The sequence below is a fragment of the Paramisgurnus dabryanus genome, chromosome 12 (assembly GCF_030506205.2).
Source record: "Paramisgurnus dabryanus chromosome 12, PD_genome_1.1, whole genome shotgun sequence".
NCBI lineage: Eukaryota > Metazoa > Chordata > Actinopteri > Cypriniformes > Cobitidae > Paramisgurnus > Paramisgurnus dabryanus.
Window position 1 is genome coordinate 16336625 of NC_133348.1, and position 22128 is coordinate 16358752.

A 22128-nucleotide genomic window follows, 5' to 3' on the forward strand; every position below is an offset into this window, starting at 1 on the left:
AATTGCTCATATTTTAAAACTGTGGTGAGCATTTAGTTAAAAGCTATTGTGAGTGGTGTATTTCTGTACATTTTTATCATCAAAAAACAATATAAACTGAAAAACATGTATACCGTGAAATATTCCGTTCCGTGAAATAAAATGACTTATTCCGTGAAATAGATTTTTGGTCATTCCGCCCACCCCTAATGGCGAGAACTGGTTAATCTATTCAACTGGATCATCCACACAATTTGGCATCTCCAGTTCACCTAACCTGCATATTTTTGGCCTGTGGGAGGAAACCAGAGTACCCAGAGAAAACACACACAGACACAGGGAGAACATCCAAACTCCACAGAGATACGCCACCTGACCTAGCCGGGGCTCAAACCAGAGACTTTGTTTATGTGAAGCAACCGTATTATATATATAATATATATCGTCTGTGGAAGGTGTAGGACTACAACATGTTCTTTTGTTCATTGCATTCGGTCCGAATGGTATGATAGCGTGTGGTCCCCTCCTGTGAGTAAGCATGTGTTTGCATACCACAGAGCAGACATCAGATGTCATATGCACGTTCATGTACGCTGTGCAAAAGCAGCAAGAATGGCAGGCAGATAGCAACTAACTAACTTTTCTTTTCTTCATCTCGCTTCTGGTCTGCTGTGCATTTATGTGTTTTTAGAGGCGGCGTGGTTTGGACCAGAGATTCTATGCCTGCCCTTCAGTGCTATCAAGCTACAGTTAGCATTTTCCAAATCCCTTCTGTCGAAAGATTTGTCCACAGAGTTTAATAACGTCAAATATATATCATATGGAATGGTTTTGGTTTTAGTGTGGACTGTGGAGAGTAAAGTTATGCTGCTGAAAAGTTATTTTTATAGTTATAGTTATTTTGCCCAAGACTAAGATGCAATGTAAAGCATACTGTACAAAAGTCATAAAAGCACAGCTTGTTTTTCAGCAGTAAGTTGATAAATCCTCAATGAGGTTCCTGCAGTATCTCAGAACTCTGCGTGGCTTGTGACCTACTTACAAGACAATGCCTTGAGCTCTATACTGACATGCTTCTCATGAACTCCCAAGACAGCAGGACTCCTGGATTTGTTTCTGGACTGGACACAGCTGTGATAGCAGATATTATCTTCAAGCCAATTCTAAGGGAAATAGCTTTTTATGTCTTCAACAAAGGAGCATTCATAAGCTGTAAGCAATTTCTAAACACAATCCCAATCCCTTTTTCAAGTTTTTGGTCACCCTGCTCAAAAAAATAATAATACTATTCCACTTTAAGAAAAAGCATTTCAACAATTTAAAAAATATTGCCCATTCCAGCCTTTATAGAAAAAATGAAAACTTAATTTTTTTGTAAAATAGCGGTTCAAGGGTGGTTAAAATCAGGCCATTCCAACAGCTGACTATAATATCCACACCATGACTATCCTAACAAATCTAGCTAACAGGGCCATAGCAACCACAGACGATGAAAGAGATACGCCAACCCCCTCTGGGACTGCAATCCTGAAAATGTGGTTACAGTCTTGCCAACTTGCCAGTAATTGATGCGAGACAGAATTCACACGCTGTTTGAGGATGCTACAGTATCTGTTTTTATCATTCACATCTGCATTCAATGCCTGCAGAGCAGCACAAATACGAACACAGCAAGGCAGCCACTTGTTTTTGTAACACACAATGCATGTCAAGTAATCCAGTGTTGGTATTGTCTGCAAAATAGACCAGGAAGATTATAAGAGATAATTAGCAGCATACTTGGCTACTGTATCCTCCCACTCAATAGCCCCTTCATTTCAAACTATGTGCTGCCTACCCGAAAGAAATAGGAAACAAAATGGACATCATATATCAAATTATAGATGTTTTCTACTTGAATTAAATATGTGAATAGGACCCAGTTATCTACTTTGACATAATAATACTTATCGATCACTTTTGCAATAGGCCTGTTTGCCAGTCTCAATCTGCAGACTTCCTGTTGCTCGTCTACCAAGCATCTGCATCTTACACGTTTGTCATGCAAACTGGCAGCAAGCAGGAAATGCTACCGCATGGTAAAAAAAACTAAATGGTTGAAGCTATGGGTTGTACCTGTGTGAAATACACATCTAAATAGTCCAAAATATGATAGATGTATGTTGTTGGCTGTAAAATCAGGAAATAAAATAGCTCACTATTCCAATAAATAAATAATAGTAAATTTAAGAATAACGTAACATTTTCTTAAAACTTCTAAATGCGCAAAATATTCCAATATTGTGTAATTTTGTAACAATTTATGTTTTTATAAGAAAATGTAATGGTATTCTTAAATTTCACTATTATTCAGGTATTTTATTATATAACATTGAAGTGCATACCTATAAAAAAAAAATTTTTTCGTCTAGGGTATTAACGTTAGCACTTGTAAATACACCATTTTTTGGTGTTTGCAGTAAAGCAATAAAAAAATAATCCCATTAAATATTTACTTGAAAACCTTGCGCGGAACATATCGTGCACTATTGTATAGACACTAAACAGAATTGCAAAATAATAGGCCCTGCAACTGGCAAGAAATTTGTCAGGTGGATCAAAAACTGATTTACCGCAGACTACTGCATTATTTAATTTATTTATTAACTAATGGCATTACAGCATCTATGGCTATATTATTGGTAAAAACTGGTTAATTATTACCCAAGTTAATGTACACACAATTTGAAGAAAAAGGCATTTGGCATCTCCAATTCACCTAAAACCCTATGTCTTTGGACTACGGGGGCAAAACAAAGTAACGCTCCATTCACACCGAGCATCAGCGTTAAAGGGATAGTTCCCCCAAAAATTTACATTTTGTCAACATTTACTTTCTCTCATGTGGTTACAAACCCGCATAAATGTATTTGTTCTGCTGCACAAAGAAAAATTTTGAGAAATCTTTGCCGTTCGTGGACCCCATTAACTTCCATAGTAGGAATACTAAGGAAGTAAAGAACACTAGAAAAGAATACTATGGAAGTAAATAGGGTCCACGAATGGTTTGGTTACAAGCATTCCTCAAAATATCTTCGTTTGTGTTCATCAGAACCAAGAAATATATAAAGGTTTGTAACAACATGAGAGTGAGTAAATAATGACAGAATTTTCAGTTTTGGGTTAACTATCCCTTTAACACGTCTCATTTACTTTAAATTGGTGACGTCATGCGTTGGCGAACTGAATTCTGGATCCGTTGGTGTCACGCCACTGATGTTGCTTGCAGCAGAAATTGAAAATTTCTCAACTTTTCTACAAGGTGCTCCAAGCAAATTCACGCGTTCATTTTTTTTGTTTCATACAGTAAACATCTCCTCACTATCTGCTAGCTGCCTGTCCCCTGAACACACTGTAAAAAATCCAGTCTCTGTAGACAGCCCAGGCTCCGCAAACTGCAACAAAAAGAAAGTGGCCAAACCTACCACCAGGAAACATACCAAGCGTGTTCCAGCCAATAAACGACAAGAAAGATTTGCGTTTATGACTCGTGCAGAAAGCTTATTACAGTTGCGCCGCCTCTACTGCCATGACATCACCGTTAACAAAGATAATATGTGAACTCCTATTTGATTCATTCTGGAAGTTCCTTGAATTGCAAAAAAGACTCTCCTTATTTGATTGGTAAACCGAAAATGTCAATCCAATGCAATGTAAATCACCCTATTGAAGTCAATGCATCACAAGAAACCAACCAATAGTTATTATTATTTGTTATAGGATTCAAACAATAGTGTAAACACCCTGTAATACACACATTGCCTTGTATATTGGCAGCTAATGGTAAAATATTGCAGATGAGTAAACGGTGTAGAAGTTACATCAGGGCCTCAGAAAACAGCCTTGAACCCTCTCACCTCACATCAATTACTCAACAGGTCTGTTCTGCATACATGTTGACGTGTGGCCGCTTCTATGAGACGAGCCGCACAGAAAAGTGGACCTCTTTTGCCTCCTCTCTCTCTCCATCCTCTTTAATTAATGATCCTTCATGTGTCTCATTACATTGGCAGTCTCCTCGATGTCCAGGTGTCTCGTCTCCTGTGTCATTACTAAGAACGTTAAAGTAGAGGTCTTACAGTAGTGCTCGGGTTGAAGCAGATTGCACCCAGCTGGAGATAAAACACCTGGGAATTTGCCCCGTCTACAGATTTTGATAAGCAGCAGATAAATCAGATATTTTCTGGATGGTTGACTGGAGGCAGAGTGCCATGTCTGGGGCTGGGGAATTATCAGACAAGGCTAGAAAGGCCCTGAAGATACATCAAGGTCAGCTGAGTCAGGGAAAATAAAAGCCCTCTTCACTTCTTCAGGTGGTGAATGTCACTATAGAAATATTAAATGGGTACTAGCAAGCATAGTTATGATGTAACGTATAGAAGAGGGTGCTAAGTTAAGCATTTATTATGGTTTAATGTTGTTTAATATTTTTTTATAATAGATTACTATTAATGTAAACTTGAAATGTTTAAAAGCATTGTGTGTAAACAAGTCATGAAAAGAAAAATTATCCATAAAATGTGTTTAGTTTTGTAATAAAGCACTGCATAAGGACAATAAATTGAAGAATTTCGCTTAAATTTTTATGATAAAAGCGACTTCTTTAGTGGCATCTCATTTCAATCCAGCTATGAAAAAACAAGATCACCAGAATTATGGATACTATGTTTCTGATCAATAGGAAGGCAGTTCATCTTCTGCTTTTTGTGGCAATGCTTGAGAAGCCTGTTGCTAGGACACAGGCCTCCTAAAAATAAAGAAGAACATGGAGGTGCTGAATGAAAGCAGCCCGCTGCAGCCATCAGTCTTTTGAGCTGTCAGAGGCCACACGCTTGGCCTGATTGATTTGCCTTCTTGTCTCAGCATTTCTATAGAGATTAAAGCACATGAAACTTTATCATAAACCAAGCTGCGAGATGCAGTTAAAACATAATTACCTTTTATTCTGTATGGTCTATAATGTGTCCTAGAGAGCAGATTTTTCATTCCTAGCCGCTCACTGTATTGTACAAAATAACAATATTGTGCAATATCTAAAGAATACTGAAATGCAGCAATTTTACTATTAGTAAGCAATGCCAAGTCATTTGTTTTCCAGAAAGTGCATACATTGATAAAATGTGTGTTTTTATACAGCACAAATGTGCAAATTTAAATATATTTCATGCACTACCTATAACATACCACACACAGATCACATTATGGTCACCACAAGCCATTTTCCACACTGCAAATGTTCATGCATTTAATATAGTCTGGAGTTTACTGGGTCCTTCACCCATAGTAAACTGTTTATAGCTTTCAAGGATGAGAGCATGTTATGTGACCATCTGCTTAGGGCTGCACAATATTGAAGAAAAATGTGAAAAACTTGCTTAATGGGATAAATGATATTATGGGATTCCATAATGCTTTCAGTTTGTAAAATCTATTTAAAATTTTAAATAAAATATATTTAAAAATTACACAACCAATATATATGTTTCACATTCTTTTGCGAAAGAAAGCGTCTCTCTGCTGTCTGCATCAACCTAAAAATGTTGACTATACATACAGATTTAAAGTAGTAAAGTCATTAAGTTATTGCAAACCACTGGAACACGCACACGCAAGCACATTTACAATATTCCGGTAATTCCTGTATATCCTGTATATCTTACCACATTTCAGTTATTTTAGTAAATGTCCTGTAACTGTTCGTTCACACCAGACACTGAAGAGGCGGCAAAAACGCACGTGAACTTCTAGTCATGCGAGACATTCATGGAGAAATTCACGTCATATGAGGGCTTCTTCTGCCCAATGCTTGCTTCCTGTAATCACGTCACTACTAGAGCAAGCTCCTGATTGGTTATCGTGGTGCATTCCACATCATTCGCGCCACGCCATTCGCACTAAACGCGCCGCAGGATGCCTATTTGCGTCTTTGCATTGACTTAACATGTAAATCCCTCGCCTCCTCTTCCGCGGCTGGTGTAAATGCTACATTAGGGCTGGGACGCTTGTAATAACCAATGCGGTGGTGTGCACATCACAAATCAGTGATGACCCGCTGGCTTGGAGGGTGGAAAAATGAGGCAAAATATTGTCCGTTTCTCAATCCTCAAGACTGTAGCCTCCGGAGTTTGAATTAGTAAGCTGCATACGTCATCAAGACTGTCTTATTTCATAACATTAACAATTATAAAGTTCACTTATATTTTTGGTTAATCAACGCACCGGAAGTGCCTGCGCAACATACCCATGGCAACAAGTGCTCATTACGCTAAAACTCTTGCATGAAATGTTTCCAAGATGGCACCATCCGGAAGCTAGTTATTACAATTTAAAAAGTTTGAAATATGGATATTTTTACACAATCTAGGGATGTTCACATTGACCGTTTAACCGTTAACCGAAGGTAAGAAATTATGACCGATTAACATTATCAGTTAAAATAAAAATATTTGTTAATACATGGTGTGTGTCGTCATGAGCCGACAGACATTTCGCCACTTTTCTATCTTTAATTTGTGAATGTCCTGTAAATGACACAAATGATTGCTGCCCTGACGGTCTGATAAAGTAATCATTTGTATGAGAAATCATTTGTATGCGTGTTTGGAAGCTGAACGGAGACGCGCGCGTATCCGCGCAAGATGACGCGGTCCGTCTGCGCACATCCGGACAGACGTTCACTGATGGCCTCTGACCCTAACCATAAACATCTAGCTCTTTTTGGACAAACGGAGAAAGACGACCAAAACCAAAACTTTCTGAAAAGCGTCCTGCTTTAGAAATGACCACTGTGGTAGATGAAACGGAGACAATCTGCCATTTGGATATTAATCCACTGGACCGATCGCGTGCTTTTTAACAAGGTATGTTGCGTGAATATCTGATAATTTATGAATCCTGGTTCTGTTTTTGATCTGTGGCTGCTGTTTGCACGAGGTAAAACCAAAGACGACGCAAAACCAAAACTTTCTGAAAAGCGTCCTGCTTTAGAAATGACCACTGTGGTAGATGAAACGGAGACAATCTGTCCTTTGGATATTAATCTACTGGACCGATCGCGTGCTTTTTAATAAGGTAATGTTGCGTGAATATCTGATAATGTATGAATCCTGGTTCTGTTGTTGATCTGTGGCTGCTGTTTGCACGACGCAAAACCAAAGACGACGCAAAACCAAAACTTTCTGAAAAGCGTCCTGCTTTAGAAATGACCACTGTGGTAGATGAAACGGAGACAATCTGTCCTTTGGATATTAATCTACTGGACCGATCGCCTGCTTTTTAATAAGGTAATGTTGCGTGAATATCTGATAATGTATGAATCCTGGTTCTGTTGTTGATCTGTGGCTGCTGTTTGCACGTTCAAATTTAATGTTTTGTTTTTACTAGTTCACAGACAACCGTCAACTGTATTTTTACTCAATGACAATTTCATATTAAAATCTTATCAGTTAACGGTTAATGTTCGGTTTAGAAGCTACGGTTGTCGGTCGGGAAAATTAACTGATATGAGCATCCCTAACACAATCGCATCGATTACCTACAGAAGACCTTTATTTACCTATTGGAGCCGTGTGGATTAACTCGGTGAAGAATTAATGCGCTTTTTTGTTCCCTGATGCTATCAGAACAGAACTGCATTTCTGTTCAAAACACACAAAATATTTTTGAACAGATGGTAAGCTGATGCATTGGTGTATTCAACTGAACCAACGTTTTATCAACTGGTAAAAAGTCAAAGCTGTGGCAGTTAACCCATTAATCAGCCTAACCAAACGTCTGACCTTGAATATGGCATTGGAATAACACCACGAGCAGTTAGATGATGATTAAATCGCTCTTGAGCCCTAAGTGCTCTTTGCAAACAGTGCATTAGACACTCAATTATTTATCTGTGGCGCTAATGCATGTGGTGCACTCACACGCCTGTCAACCGAGCAGGTAAAGATAACCATTATGTAACAGTAAAGCCCTTGATGCTACAGCCAAAAGGGAAATAGATGGACCACACAAACAAGAGCATGAAACACAACTGGAGTAAGAGGGCTGAACAATTAAACCGTATGAATGTCTTCTTGTAGCAGGAACATGGTAATACTCTCATAGAAATGGGTTGGGATTGACTGGAACGGATATCAGTTCTCCCTGCTTGCACTTAGCATGAGTTATAAATTAGATGATCCTCTTATTAAATTTAGACGGATTCTGCAGGAAACTTTATGCACAGCCTTGAAATCGAGAGGAATTTCAATAACATTTCCCAAAATACTTTAAGATCTCATTTTGAGCTAAAGTTTCATTACAAACATAAGATTTCAAAAGGTTAAGGATCAATATGAAAAACAACTTTTGAATCATCTTTATTTAATGGAGATCTGTAAATATAGACCCTCTGTGTTTTGCATCTGTGCATCTAAAAAAGTTTTTATGTAAATGAGCTAGGGCTGTCACGAAAATGAAATTTGGCTGACGGTTAATTGCCTAATACATTTTGACGATTATGACAATTAATTGTCCGTTTTATTGCTTTGCATTTAATTATTATCATTTCTTGTTTGTTCATGCAATAATTTTCACACATTGTTGTGATTATTTAAATTAAATCTTTTGCAAGGTTTACACTGTAAAAAAAATCCGTAGAAATTGCAGCTGGGTTGCCGGTAATTTACCATAGATTTAAATGTATGTTATTTACTGGCAAAATTTTGTTCAAAGTTGAATGAACATTTAACATTTACAAGTCTTTGTCTTTACAGAGTAAAACTAAAAAAACAGCATCAAGCAAAACATTCTGGGAAACAAAATCTGAAGCAAAAAACAGAAAAAGGTTGATGATGATTTCTGGTTCCCAGAATGCTTTGCATGAGGCTGTTATTGTATAGTTTTATTCTGTAAAGATTAAGACTTGTTAATATTTAAAATTTATTTAACTTTGAACAAACTCTTGCCAGTAAATAACATAAATTTAAATCTACGGTAAATTACCGGCAACCCAGCTGCAATAACATTGTAATTTCTACGGATTTTTTTTACAGTGTACCTGTCAGTAAATATTAATAACACATATTTAAAAGTAATTATTCAATGAATATATCTTTCAAAAAATGAAAATTCTGCATAAGAAATAAACTAAATAAAATGTCTGAAAAATAACTGAAAATAAAAATGCAATCAAAATAAAGTGACTACACCAGAACAGGCCTTAAAAAGTAGCCAATCCTACTAAGGTCGGCATGGGCCGGTTACCGGTTGCAAGGTATACAGAGATTTTAAAAAGTCAACACTGTCAGAAATAAAGGTACAAAACTGTACCTTTTCTGTCACTGGGGCTGTACCCTTTGGAAAAGTACAGCTTTGCACCTTAGGATTTCATTTTAGTACCTCAGAGGTACATACTGGGACCAAAGCTCATTAGTACCTCAAAATAACATATTAGTATCTCAAAGGTACATATTGGTACTAAATGTTTACATATCTGTACCTAATGGACCATACAATTACCTTTTTAAAGGGTGCTGCCCCACTGACAGCTAGGGTAAATATTTTGACTTTTTTCTAACAAAGTAGGCCCTTAAGGTACAGTAATCTACCTAAAATTGTATTCTGTTTGTATTCCTGTAAAGGTACCAAACAAAAACTTAGGGTACAGCCCCAGTGACAGAAAAGGTACAGTTTTGTACCTTTATTTCTGACAGTGAAGGTTTCAAAACCACTAAAATGTTCGGTGATACCATTTTCAATGTATGAACTGTGTTTACACAAAATTAAAATCATGTAATTGAATTCATGTTTACATTTGAATTACATATTTTTAAAAGAATTTTATCATTTAAAAGGCATAAACGTTATAATGGCAATACCGCAAAACCGTGGTATTTTTGCTTACGGTTATCATACCGCCAGAATCTCATACTGGCCCATGTCTACTAAGGTCATATTAGTGTTGGACCACATGTAAAAAAAAATCCCTTACAGATTCTTAAAAATAGCATCCTTCACTTCCCTAAATTTGAAATTGCTGTTTTGGAAATGGATGTTTTACCTGGCAGTTCATACTACTTATTAGGGCTGTGACGATACATCGTGTTCCCCATTAAAAAGACCTGCCTGAAATCGATTCTGAATCACAAGGCTTCGATTCTGCGTTTCATGCACAGCTTATGCGAGCACTACGGCTCTGTGATTAGTAGGAAGTCCTTATCAATCTAAAATCACTATGAGTTTGAGTCGTTTATGTTAATTTAAAAAAGCAACACTCGTCAAACACAATCATTCAAAACATTTTTTATTATCATGAAAATACCTGAAACAATCTGAAGAATAGCGATATAAATATTCCTTTAGACGTTTCCTGTATATAGCGTTTGTAATGCTACTACTTCTGTGGCACAAATGCCGTTTCTACACGAGAGCGCCCTCTGGCTTTTGGATGTGGCGGCATTTCACCGTAATTCATTCAAATTTAATCATTGAGAAAACGCGCATTTGCACGATTAATCGTCACAGCCCTACTACTTATCAAAGATTTGCAGCATTTCTTTAATTTCTTTTCCACTCTATTGAATGGCTTTGCAATGTATCATGTTACACTGTCATGTCAATTAAGGAGCGCCATCTGATACAGTCTCATTTATACAGGCGCTGCAGCTCCCCCTTGTGTTTTTTAGAGAGATGTGCAATCATTGCGGTGATTTGAAATCATTGGGATAAAATCAAACAATCAATTATTTAAGCATTGTGACAGCCCTAAAATAAGCATTTATTATCAGGCTCTTATGTTCAGGTTATATCACTTTAATTGCAATTATAAGGTTAATGGCCCTCATTTATCATTCTTGCGTAGAAACGGGCGTATATGTTGGCGTAAGATTATGCTTACACTCCTCTCACCGCCTGATTTATGAAACTGTGCGTACCATTGATATTCAGGTGTACGCAATATCTGCCCTTCATAAATGCCGCGGCCGAAAACGAGCGTCATTAGAATAACAAGCCCATATAAATTCAAGTCTCCGCCTCCCCCACGCCCTCATTTTACGCCATTGACACACGAAAGACGGCAAAGAAGAGAATCCGGGGAAGTGAAAAGAAACAAAATTGTTTTATTTGGCAGTTTAAAGAGTGGAATTAAAGACACATTAATAATTGGATGACAATTTGTAATATTCTTATTATTATTTTTATTATTAATTGATATTTAGAAGAATAATTATTTATTATTATTATTATTTACTGTTGCCTACATCTAAATTCTATGTCTGCTTAATGGTTCAGTTAATTTTTTTTATATAATATTTTAAAATGATGTAGTAACTTTTGTAGTGTGTTGTTCTATATTTACATACAGTTGTTTGTTAGCTGTATTTTAGATCCAGTTTGATACGGAGCTCCGGATATAATTCAAATTAACAATTTGTTTCCACGACATCCACATGTTTTAGCTAAGCTAATTCATAATTTGAAGTAATAATAATTGTAATAGTAACTACGAAATATTCTAAATATTATAATAATTAATTCCAAGGAACAAACTGTTGAATATTGGGAACAAATTCTAAATTTATGGCCATACTTTAGACTAAATAAGAAAAAGAAGTGTCCATAGCATAAAAAATTATTCGTGGCCATAATTTTGTCCGCATGTCATCATGATCGGATTTACGGCTCCATTCAACACAAGCATTTTACCTCACCTCATCTGTATTTATTTATCATCGAATGGTACGTAACTAGCTTACCTTTTATTGCATTACCATGTTTTCGTAGCACATCCTTGTGCTTTCTTGCAATGTGCCGCTTCAGATTCCAGGAAGAATATTTGCTAACTCTTTACAGTCTCTCCGCAGTCCCTTTCAATTTTTTCTTCCTGCTCAATCTTAACTTTGATTTTTACTTTACATTTATGTATAAGGCTTGAATTCCATAACTTATTGCTAGACGTTTTTACAGATTCTCGAACTAGTAAATTATCAAAGGGCGTTCTGGGTTCAACGAGCGGTGCTGAGGGAGCGGAATTTTCGGAAAGGCGCTTTGATGGTAATATTACCGCACCGCTCAACGCTCCGCTCCCACTAAGCTCCGTTCACATGCTCGCTCTGAAACATCAGGTAAAGCGAACAGGCTCTCAACTGAAGGAATACATATGCATACAAATCAAATGCTTTGGTAAAGTCTCACAAATTAAACATTGAAGTACATGTTGCATAAAAATAAACACTGAAGTTTATAATGACTATGTTTTTTGTTTTTTTACAGTGGGTCATAATATATCATATATTTTAGTTTGTCAGTGCGTTTTGTGGTGTTAGGAAGTGTTTGCGCATTTCTGCACTAACTCAAAATGTGCGTACACCACCTCCTGAGCTGGCGTAGGATTTGAGCGTGCCGTACGCCAACGTCCATATTGATAAATCTCAAAGTCACCGTGGTTTTGGGTGTACGCAAGGTGTACGCTGGAAATTTGGTGTACGCACTTTTGATAAATGAGGGCCAATGTTATTCAGCAATTGAAATGTCTTATCTTCACAAATGTCCATATCATTGGCATTTAACAAATTTAACTGTCTTTTACTGCAAAAAGCTCAAAGTACATGAAAAATAAAAAAAGTATTTTCTGTCCTTTCCGAATGAAAGCAACATTTTCAAAAATTCTGTCAGTATCCTAATAATTTCGGTAAACCTCTTTTAACTAGGTAAAAACTCTTGCAGTGTGATGTACGTGCACCATCGTTCATTCAATTCTTCTTCCTTAAAGGACTTTTTCAATCATGGCCTTAAAAAGTTTCCCAATCTACTTGAATTTATCGTCATGAACGCATACTTATTAAGGGTCACTTACTCTACAGAAATTATTCCAAAGGTCATGTTTCTACTACCTGAATTTACTGTACATTAAGAGGATATCAAGCCATCATTTGGTTGCATAATTCATGGATGGCCCTACTTTGTTATGTTGTATACAATTTGGTGGACTCTGTTTTCCATTAGAACATGAGCTAAAACTGCTGAGTGGTAGGATAAACCACAGTCTCTTAAAGAGTACCTCACTTGGATACCTATTCCCCTGAGACGTGCTAAATTAATTTGCATCTTCTTGTGAGAGACTTGGTCCACAGAGAGCCTACTGTTCTACATTACTCAATAAAGAAAAATGATCATGCAATTTTCTAAATCAAATGAGTCATTGTAGGATCAAAAGAAATATATGACTCACTGAACAGCCTACACATGCAGAATGTGCGTAAATTCTTGTTTTAAGTCTTGTTTTAGGTCTCAAGTCTTGTTTTAATTGTCTACATCAAATCTATTCTCTTCTTAGGTAATCAGCATAAAGCCCTGAGACTCTCCTCCCACAGGACTACCGTTGACTACGGTTACTAAAGAATCTTATCAGGGTGTTGAGAGAGGTCCACCATAAAGCCATTGGTTTAAAGTAGTGCCACAGAGCACATGAAATGAGTTTCAACCAAATTTGACTACTTTTTTACTTTTACGCATTTTAGTATAAAGACCCACATGTAGCCAGAAAAGGTCTGAGATCAGCACTTCATTTGATTTATGAGTTAAAGCCCAATACTCTATCAAACAGGCTAAAGTAACACAGTTCACGCTGTACAAAACAGCTGACTAATGCATTTGGAGGCCCACACAACAATACATAAAGACAGGGGTCTTTGTTTGGGGTCTTGAAGTACTATGCCACTTTGTAGAGTTGAAATACCTCATTCCACTTCCCCCTCTCTTTCAGCACAAGAAATAAACACCACTCATAGCCAAATGGTTAGAGAGCACCTAACGTGTTAAAGCAACACCAAAGAGTTTTTTTTACCTTAAAATAACGCTTCCAAAACAGTTTCAGTCGTTCATCCACTCTAAACAGGGTGAACAGCACTTTCACATTCGCTTTGCAGCCCTCTATCGGCCAAAACCGCACTAAAGAAGTTTCCAAACGTCGGGTAGTGGTCCTGTAGTCCGAGTGAATACTACAAAAACTTGCTTTACGGCAGACCTACAATCCAATCAGAGCCAGCTATGCCTCAGTATTTATGACAGTGGGTAATGGACAATTACGCTTCTAACCTGTAGGGGGAGCAAAGAGCCTAAACTCTTTGGTGTTGCTTTAAAGATCCCGTTCTTTCTGTGTTTTTGAAGCTTTGATTGTGTTTACAGTGCGCAATATAACATGTGTTCACAGGGAAAAAATTTGGTATTTTTCACACAATTTACTTATCTGTATACCACGGTTTATACTGTCCTCAAAATGGGCTGATGTCTTTCTTGTTCTATGAAGTCCCTCCTTCAGAAATACATAACGAGTTCTGATTGTGTATTTTGTTTAGTGTGTTGTGATTCGATAGCAGCTTAGCTTGCCGTTAGTTTAGCTGCCGGCTAACCTATTCCTGTGGGCGGAGTTTAGTCAAAAAACCGTTCTACTGACGTCATTAAAGCAGGAAGTAGAGGGCTGTAGTCCAAGCCGGCCGTTTGCTGTAGGCTTTGAAAGGCGAATTCTGTTAAAGAAAATATATCGCCTGGCAGTGAACTTTATCAATTTACAGGTATTATTTATGCTATTATAGCAACAATACACACTAACTAGGGTTTAAAAAATATGATCAGGAAGAATGTGACCTTTAAAGGGATAGTTCGAACTTCAGCCAAAAATTATTTTAAACCCACGAGTTACTTACCCTCATGATGTCCGAGATGCATATGTCCATCATTTTTCAGACAAAAACACTTTTAGTTATTTTAGAGAATGTCTTAGATCTTTCAGTTGTTAAAATGCACGACTAAGATGGCTGCTTTACTGGAAGCTAGTTATTTTCATTTATACATTTTTAAAAATGGATATATACACCGCACAGATTACCCTCAGAAGGCCTTTGTTAATTCCCCTGGAGCCCTTTGGAATACTTTTGTATAGGATGAAAGCACATTTTTTTGGACTTGAAGGAGTGGACACCATAACTTTATATTGAAAGATCTAGGATATTTTCTAAAATAACTGAAAATGTGTTTGTCTTAAAAATTATAAACATTTGCATCTCTGAAGCCTTGAGGTTCATTAAATCATGGGTTTGATATAATTTTTGGCCGAACTATCCCTTTAACATGCCATCCTATAGGGCTGGGCGGTATGACGGTATATTCCGTTACAGCGGAATAAAATGTCAGACGTAACAGATTTTTCTATTCCGTGGAATGCAAATAAGTGGGCGTGGCTAACTCTGCCCTCCAGCATGTTAGACTGAGTGTGACGGAGAAACATGTAAAATAGGCTACGTTCATACTGCAGGGCTTAATGCTCAATTCCGATTTTTTGAAAAAATTAGATTTTTTTGCAAGGCCGTTCACATTTCCAATAAAATGCGACCTTTTGTGATCTCCTGTGTGAACGTGAAATGACCCAGAAGTGACCCGCATGCGCATAAGAGTACTCCACGGTCAAGGACGTCACTTGTAAGCTAACGGATGTCAACAACGGTGTAGTCAACAGTGGAGCTCTTTTTGCAATATTAAAGTTATTTTCCCAACGGAGCCAGCACAATTACAATCTTCTGTTTTTTTTTATGTAAAATGTAAGGTAACATTTTTTTAATTATTCCTCATATCATTTTAAAGCCACGATCTACAGAACATCACACAAAAAACATTTTGATAACTACACCTAAAAAAATAACAAAGGGGATCCTGCCTTGGAAACTCCGGCTACAATTCAGTGTTTTTATTTAATTTTTTAGTGTTTTTATTTAATTTTATTTAATTTGGAGATTTAGCGCGTCATGACAAAAAAAAACGACAAATGAGAAATGACAAATAATTTTTGTTTGTTACTGTAAATGATAAAAACTAAGCTTTATATACAATTCATTAAACGTTAATTTATAACAAGAAAAAACACTGAAATTAATTATTTTATAGACACTTCGCGTTATTATTTAGCAAATACCTGCTTCCTTGCTTTGACTTTGATCATCTCTGTATTCACTTTAGATACAGAAAGACCTGATGATATTATTTATTTCAGGAATCTCTTTGCTATCATTTGAAAGTGAACACCGAACTTAATATTAAATAACAAGAAAGACAGTCGTGTCAGGCATAAATATAGGTTTGGTGCAGATATTTTCCGTTTCAGCACCGAAATTTAAAGAAACGGCTTACCTGTTTTGTAGTTTAACATTTGACAAAATAACCGGTCTGTTTTAAATACATTTTAAAAACTTATACCCGTCGAAAAACATCCGTTTTTTAATGTTTAGTTTGATGAACTCCTAAATATGAGACGCAGAGCACCTAGCCCGTTCGGCTAAATTGCATGCGCAAGCATGGCCAGCACGCAATAGCGCAACATCGACAAACGAAAAGCAATCCAAAATTTACAGACTTAAATTAGATCAGAATTTACGTTTATTATAAATACCATTTTTTTTATAAAATAAGGTTAGAAGTAACAAAGTGCAGAACAAATGTGCAAAATGCCTCAAGTGCACGGAAACAAAACACAAGCCAAATAGATCAGATAACCCAGAGTGATTTATAAATAAAATAAAGAAATTATTAAAAGAACGAAAGTATAGCCAGAATTGCCAGCTTTGTCTTTTAAATGTAGAAACAAAGAGGCAATGGTTTATAAACCTAGAAACCTCTTATGGACGTGTAGACCGGTCACAGGGGTTGTTGGATTTATAAACGCATTTTAAAAATATTTATTGAAAGCTGCTACTTCACATATTATTCGCAGCATTATAATAATATGCTATATATTAATATATTGGGAGAAAGCTGTTATATGTAAAATCATATAACGTGTGCACCCATACGGCCAAAATGTAATGATGTGGAGCAGTGTTAGCAACGTCGGCCATGGTTGTTGTTTATCTTATCGTTCTTGCCTACTTCAATGCAGAATTATGATGTTTGTAGCGTATCAGTGACGTACGGGTCGGATCCATGTGGCCTGGCCGTTCAGACGAAGGTCGCATTTCAAAAGATCGGATACGTATCGGATTCAGGACTACATACCCAAGTGGCCTGGGTCACATTTGAAAAGATCGGATCTGTGTCGTTCAGACTGTCATGAAAAGATCAGATACAGGTCGCATAGGGGCAAAAAAATCAGAATTGGGTCGTTTCAGACTGCAGTATGAACGTAGCCATAGTTCACTTATAAAAAATGAACGAGTTATTTGTGTAATTTTTATAATAAGTGCCAGTGAATCCACCGCGGGTCACGCAGCAAGACTCTTGTCCTGCTCGCTCTTGCACGCTCTCTCTCCTCATGCAGCAGCCGGCCGGTCTCTCGCGTGCAGAGGTCTCTCTAGGCAAGCGCAAGGAGCTGCGACGCCAAATAAAGAGTTCTTCTCGCAAATAATGCTAATAGTTGTAAAGTTTTCTGAACTTTAAGCAAGCTAAGACAAAACTCGCGTTTATATCAGTGACACGTGCGCTGCTGGAGCGATGTAGTTTGACGCGCCATTTGCTTATACAAACATATTTGATCGGAAAGACGAGAAAGAGATGCAAATGTTTAGGTCTTATAGAAAGTAAAGGGCGTCACGACCTTAAAACAAACTTTATGATCATCACATCATAGCACCTGTCACATTTATAATATCTAGAGCTTCTTCTCTCATATACAGGTATTTATCCTGTCTGTAGGTTTTTGCATATATTTATACCTGTTCATTTTACATATTGCATATGTTTAATGTTATGTATGCATAAATACAAAATACAATGAAGCCATACTATAGCTTCAATAGTCTATAAAATTAATAACTCAATAAAAACAAGATTCTGTCTAATCAAGAATTATCTGTTGTTATCTTCTGGGCATTTTCACTTTAACATTATTAACTTTAAATTGCTCATATTTTAAAACTGTGGTGAGCATTTAGTTAAAAGCTATAGGGAGTGGTGTATTTCTGTACATTTTTATCATCAAAAAACAATATAAACAAAAAAAAACATGTATACCGTGAAATATTCCGTTCCGTGAAATAAAATGACTCATTCCGTGAAATAGATTTTTGGTCATTCCGCCCACCCCTACCATCCTATCAAAAATAAATCCCTGATCCCTGAATACAATTACAATTTAAATTTTTGTATTTGCTTGCACATACCTTGAAAGGCTAGCCGGGTGCTTCAAGGGGTCATACACCGGGCGAGAAGCGCTGCAAGGCGTCGTGTGTAGTAAAACTCGCAAGTATTGCACACCACAAGTGCACGTTAAATAGCGTGAGCTTAGTCAAAGTCTATTTCAAGATCCAGAATATGCGTAAGAAGCCTATGTTAATCGTTAACAATTTAGGACAAATATGATGTTATTTAATGTTAAACTATGTGAGTGGCGCGGCAGGGATTTGGATTTCAGCAGCATCAGTCAGTGTTGTTTTAATGACGCATGCAGCCTGGTGGCGGTGTTGCCAGATTGGGTGTTTTTTCTGCTACACATTAAGGCCTGTTTAGGTGTTTTTGCTTGGTTTTCACCTGGAAGACTCTATAGAAATCTGACACACTTTCGTTCAATGAACTCGTTCAGGCACAACACTGGCCATGGGCCAATGGTCAGACAAATAGATAGTCCCGCCTCCAAACTCAAATTATTGGTTGCTAGTAAGTAAGTTTGTTCGACTTGCAGACTGAAAAGGCGATGAGGTCAACATACCACGAGAAAGATTCGAAATGAGACTTCTCATCTATGAAACGTAATAAAAAGTGAATGTGACGTATTTGCCAATGTATGGTAACTAGGGATGCTAAACAATTGATCGCGATTAATCGTTAGCAGAATAAAAGTTTGTGTTTACATCACATATGTGTGTAAACTGTGTATAATAAATATGTATATATATAAATATGAACACATTCATGTATAATTTTAAGAAAAAAAAATTTATATATTAAGTATTTATATTTATATATAATATAAATTATACATAAATATACAAATGTATATACACATGTAAACATTTCTAAAACATATACATGCATGTGTGTACATTTATTTATACAAAGTTATTATACACAGTTCACACACACATATGATGTAAACAAACATTTTTATTCTGTTAACGATTCATCACGATTAATCGTTAGGCATCCCTAATGGTAACCCATACTTGAAATGTGACCACTGCATTTAACCCATCCAGTGAATATTAAACACACACCCACTGCAAGTCGTAAACACACACGGAGCAGTGGGCAGCGCCTGGGGAGCAATTGGGCACCACAGTTGCAACCCACCAGTCATAAGGCTCAAACCAGCATCTCTTGGGTTACAAGCCCAACACTCTAACCACTAGGCTATCAGAATTATTTATTATCAGAATAATTATATATTCTCGAATTGCTCCCAAGGTACTTTGACATCATCCGCCGTTTGGTTCTTGCAGTGGCGCATGAAGTCAATTCAAAGTCCAGTTAGGGAAGTTGCAGTACTAGGCGGCTAACCATGCAAGCCCGGGGAGTAACTGGGGTTAAAGAAATAGTTCACTCAAAAATTCTGTCATCATTTACTCATTCTCATGTTGTTACAAATCTGTATGAATTTATTTGCTCTGATAAACACAAAGGAAGATATTTCTTGGAAGGAAACCACGCAGAAGCCCAATTGACTTCCATAATAGAATTAAAGAAGTTGGGCTTCTGATTACAAATTTGATTTCAAACATTCCTTAAAATATCTTCCTGGAACAAAGAAATGTATACAGGGTTCACATGAGAGTGAGTACATGATGACAATTTTCATTTTTGGGTGAACTATCCCTTTAAGGTCAAAACTTAATAATGCATTTATAAAGTCAATGAATTAAAGCAATAAATAAAGTAAATCTTTAAGAAAGATACTGCAGCCAGTGAAATACATTACTGTCTGTAAACTTATAACATAAAACACATGGTCATGTCCACAATGTGACTGTGATGTGTACAAAACAGGACAAAATGACCAGAACATCCTTTCACAGAAAGAATCAGGGAAGGTGTCTGATCCACACCAACCACAAAATACACAAGAGACAATAAGCATTAAAGACTTTCTCTCTTAGGCACGTGTGGAGCAGTCTGGCAGACGGGGAACAACGCTAGCCGAGTGCTGCTCACATTACAGTCTGTTCTCACCTTCCATCCACAGAAGTTAACTGTTCTACTAAACCTATTTCAGAAGTGTTTTAGGGCTAAAACTAACTAAGTTTGATTCCAAATTCACCTGTTGAATAATACAAGACAATATTTGTTTTCTTCTCTTTTTTGTTTCAAAATGATTCCAGATCTTGCCAAGTAACCTCCTACAAAAGAATGTAAACTTTCACATATAAAAATAAGTATAATTATCATTATAACAGGTTAAAATGTTAACCTTACACATATTAGACATTATATTACTTAGCTGGATGTCAGTGGAGGTTCCCAATGCTCAGTCCTGACTAATCGATAAAAATATAAAATATAATAAAATCTTACCACTGAAAATTCCAATCATTTTCCAAATTTCAACACCGACGTTATCCAACACAAAATAATGAAGACATATCCATAGATGTGTTTAAATGTGTATATTAATCTTAATTTGAACTGAAAAGCTTTTAAACAAATACTTCCATTGGGGTGGTACAATATGTAAATGAAAAAGTCAATCTCAGCATATCCCAGTTCATGAAATGATGTCACCCATCAAAACAGTCAGGACTATGCCTTGGGTCAAAATTAGAGGACACCTTCACCTAAAGGTTTTTAGTTTGTTTTTTAGGGGATGCCACGTACAGAACACAGATTCAAAACATGGCAATCACAATTATTCAAGCTGCCATTCCCTGTGCTAGAAGCAGCACCATGGCCAAATGGACTAGAATGCTGTCTAGATAGGCAGCTCACTATGGTCTGGAAAGGCGACATCCAACACACGAGCCTCTTTCTGAGATGCTGTGTTAACTTAGCATTAACCACACAACATCTTTTCGTGGCAAACTGCATAAAACACAGTCAACATCCAGTCTAAAAAGCCTGATACTAACATTTTGTTCTCTCTCCTGAATCCTTGATGATGTGAATTCAGGATAATCCAGGCCGTGTATGAATCTATTTTAATATGTGCACATTTACGAATCCAACATCAATTTCATCACGCAAATAATTTCATTACATATTCCCACTCCGACGAAAATATGCCATTGCACATAAAGACATTGCCAATCTCAAGGGATAACATGACCAATTCAGCGTCTAATCTTACCAAATATTTTTAGCCATAGCCCGCAAAGGATTTGCAGAAGGACCTGGATGCCAGTGAAAGCTGTGATGAGGGTTTTGTACCTTCAGTATTCATTTCACAAAATGAAAATAACAGAGAAATACACTACTTTCACATGCATGTACCTGATCTAACGGGAGGTTGGTTATCTCGCTTATGGGTTGGAGTAAACTGGATCCGGTGCACGCTGATATCGCCTCAGTAGCCATGTTTCGCTATTGTATTAATTCTGTGCGGTTCCCTGTGACTGATTCAATCCCACATACATACATACATACATACATCCACCTCTGGAGAGAGACTGTTGCTGCTTGCTGCTGTCCACTGCTGGTAAAAAACGGAACAACACACCCAGGCAGCGCAGCAGTCTACAAATCCTACTATGGGTAAACTTGGTTCATGAATCTTAATGATAACACGTGACGTCAGGGCAAAATCTCGAACTGATTGGATGAAAGGTACTAGGCAGGACAGGGCAGGACAACTTTCTGTTATCGATGTTTCTCAACCAGTGGGGTTAAGATCATTTTAAAATATTTGATTTTGATTATGTGAAGACAAGCATTAAAATAAGAAAATATAGCATTAAAAAAAAAAACATTAAAACGCATAAAAATCTATATATTTATTAGTGTCTAGTTATTTTGATAACACAGCATAATTTGTAAGGTTGTAGCTGTAGGAAAGTACATGAAGACAACGTGGTTTAACTATAGTTTGGCTATTTTTATTTATTTATTTATCCTAGAAGAAACTAAAAATGGTAATCCATGTTACTTCTCCAATCCACTAGGTGCCAATAGAGAGTATTTAAACGGGCAAACAAAACATCTCATTGGTCAGATTTGATCACATGA

The 22128-nt window shown here is 36.8% G+C and overlaps 1 protein-coding gene across 2 annotated transcripts in view; it reads right to left on the reverse strand.

Moving 5' to 3' along the window:
- mboat2b (membrane bound O-acyltransferase domain containing 2b) overlaps positions 1 to 21642 on the reverse strand; it is a 35405-nt gene extending 13763 nt beyond the window's left edge. The window contains exon 1 of one of the 2 annotated variants that reach the window (XM_065255885.2): positions 21397 to 21642. In XM_065255885.2, the coding sequence (XP_065111957.1) occupies positions 21397 to 21480 (84 nt within the window). In that variant the 5' untranslated portion in view covers positions 21481 to 21642. The other variant, XM_073811420.1, reaches the window with a different exon arrangement.
- Between the last annotated feature and the right edge of the window lie 486 nt (positions 21643 to 22128).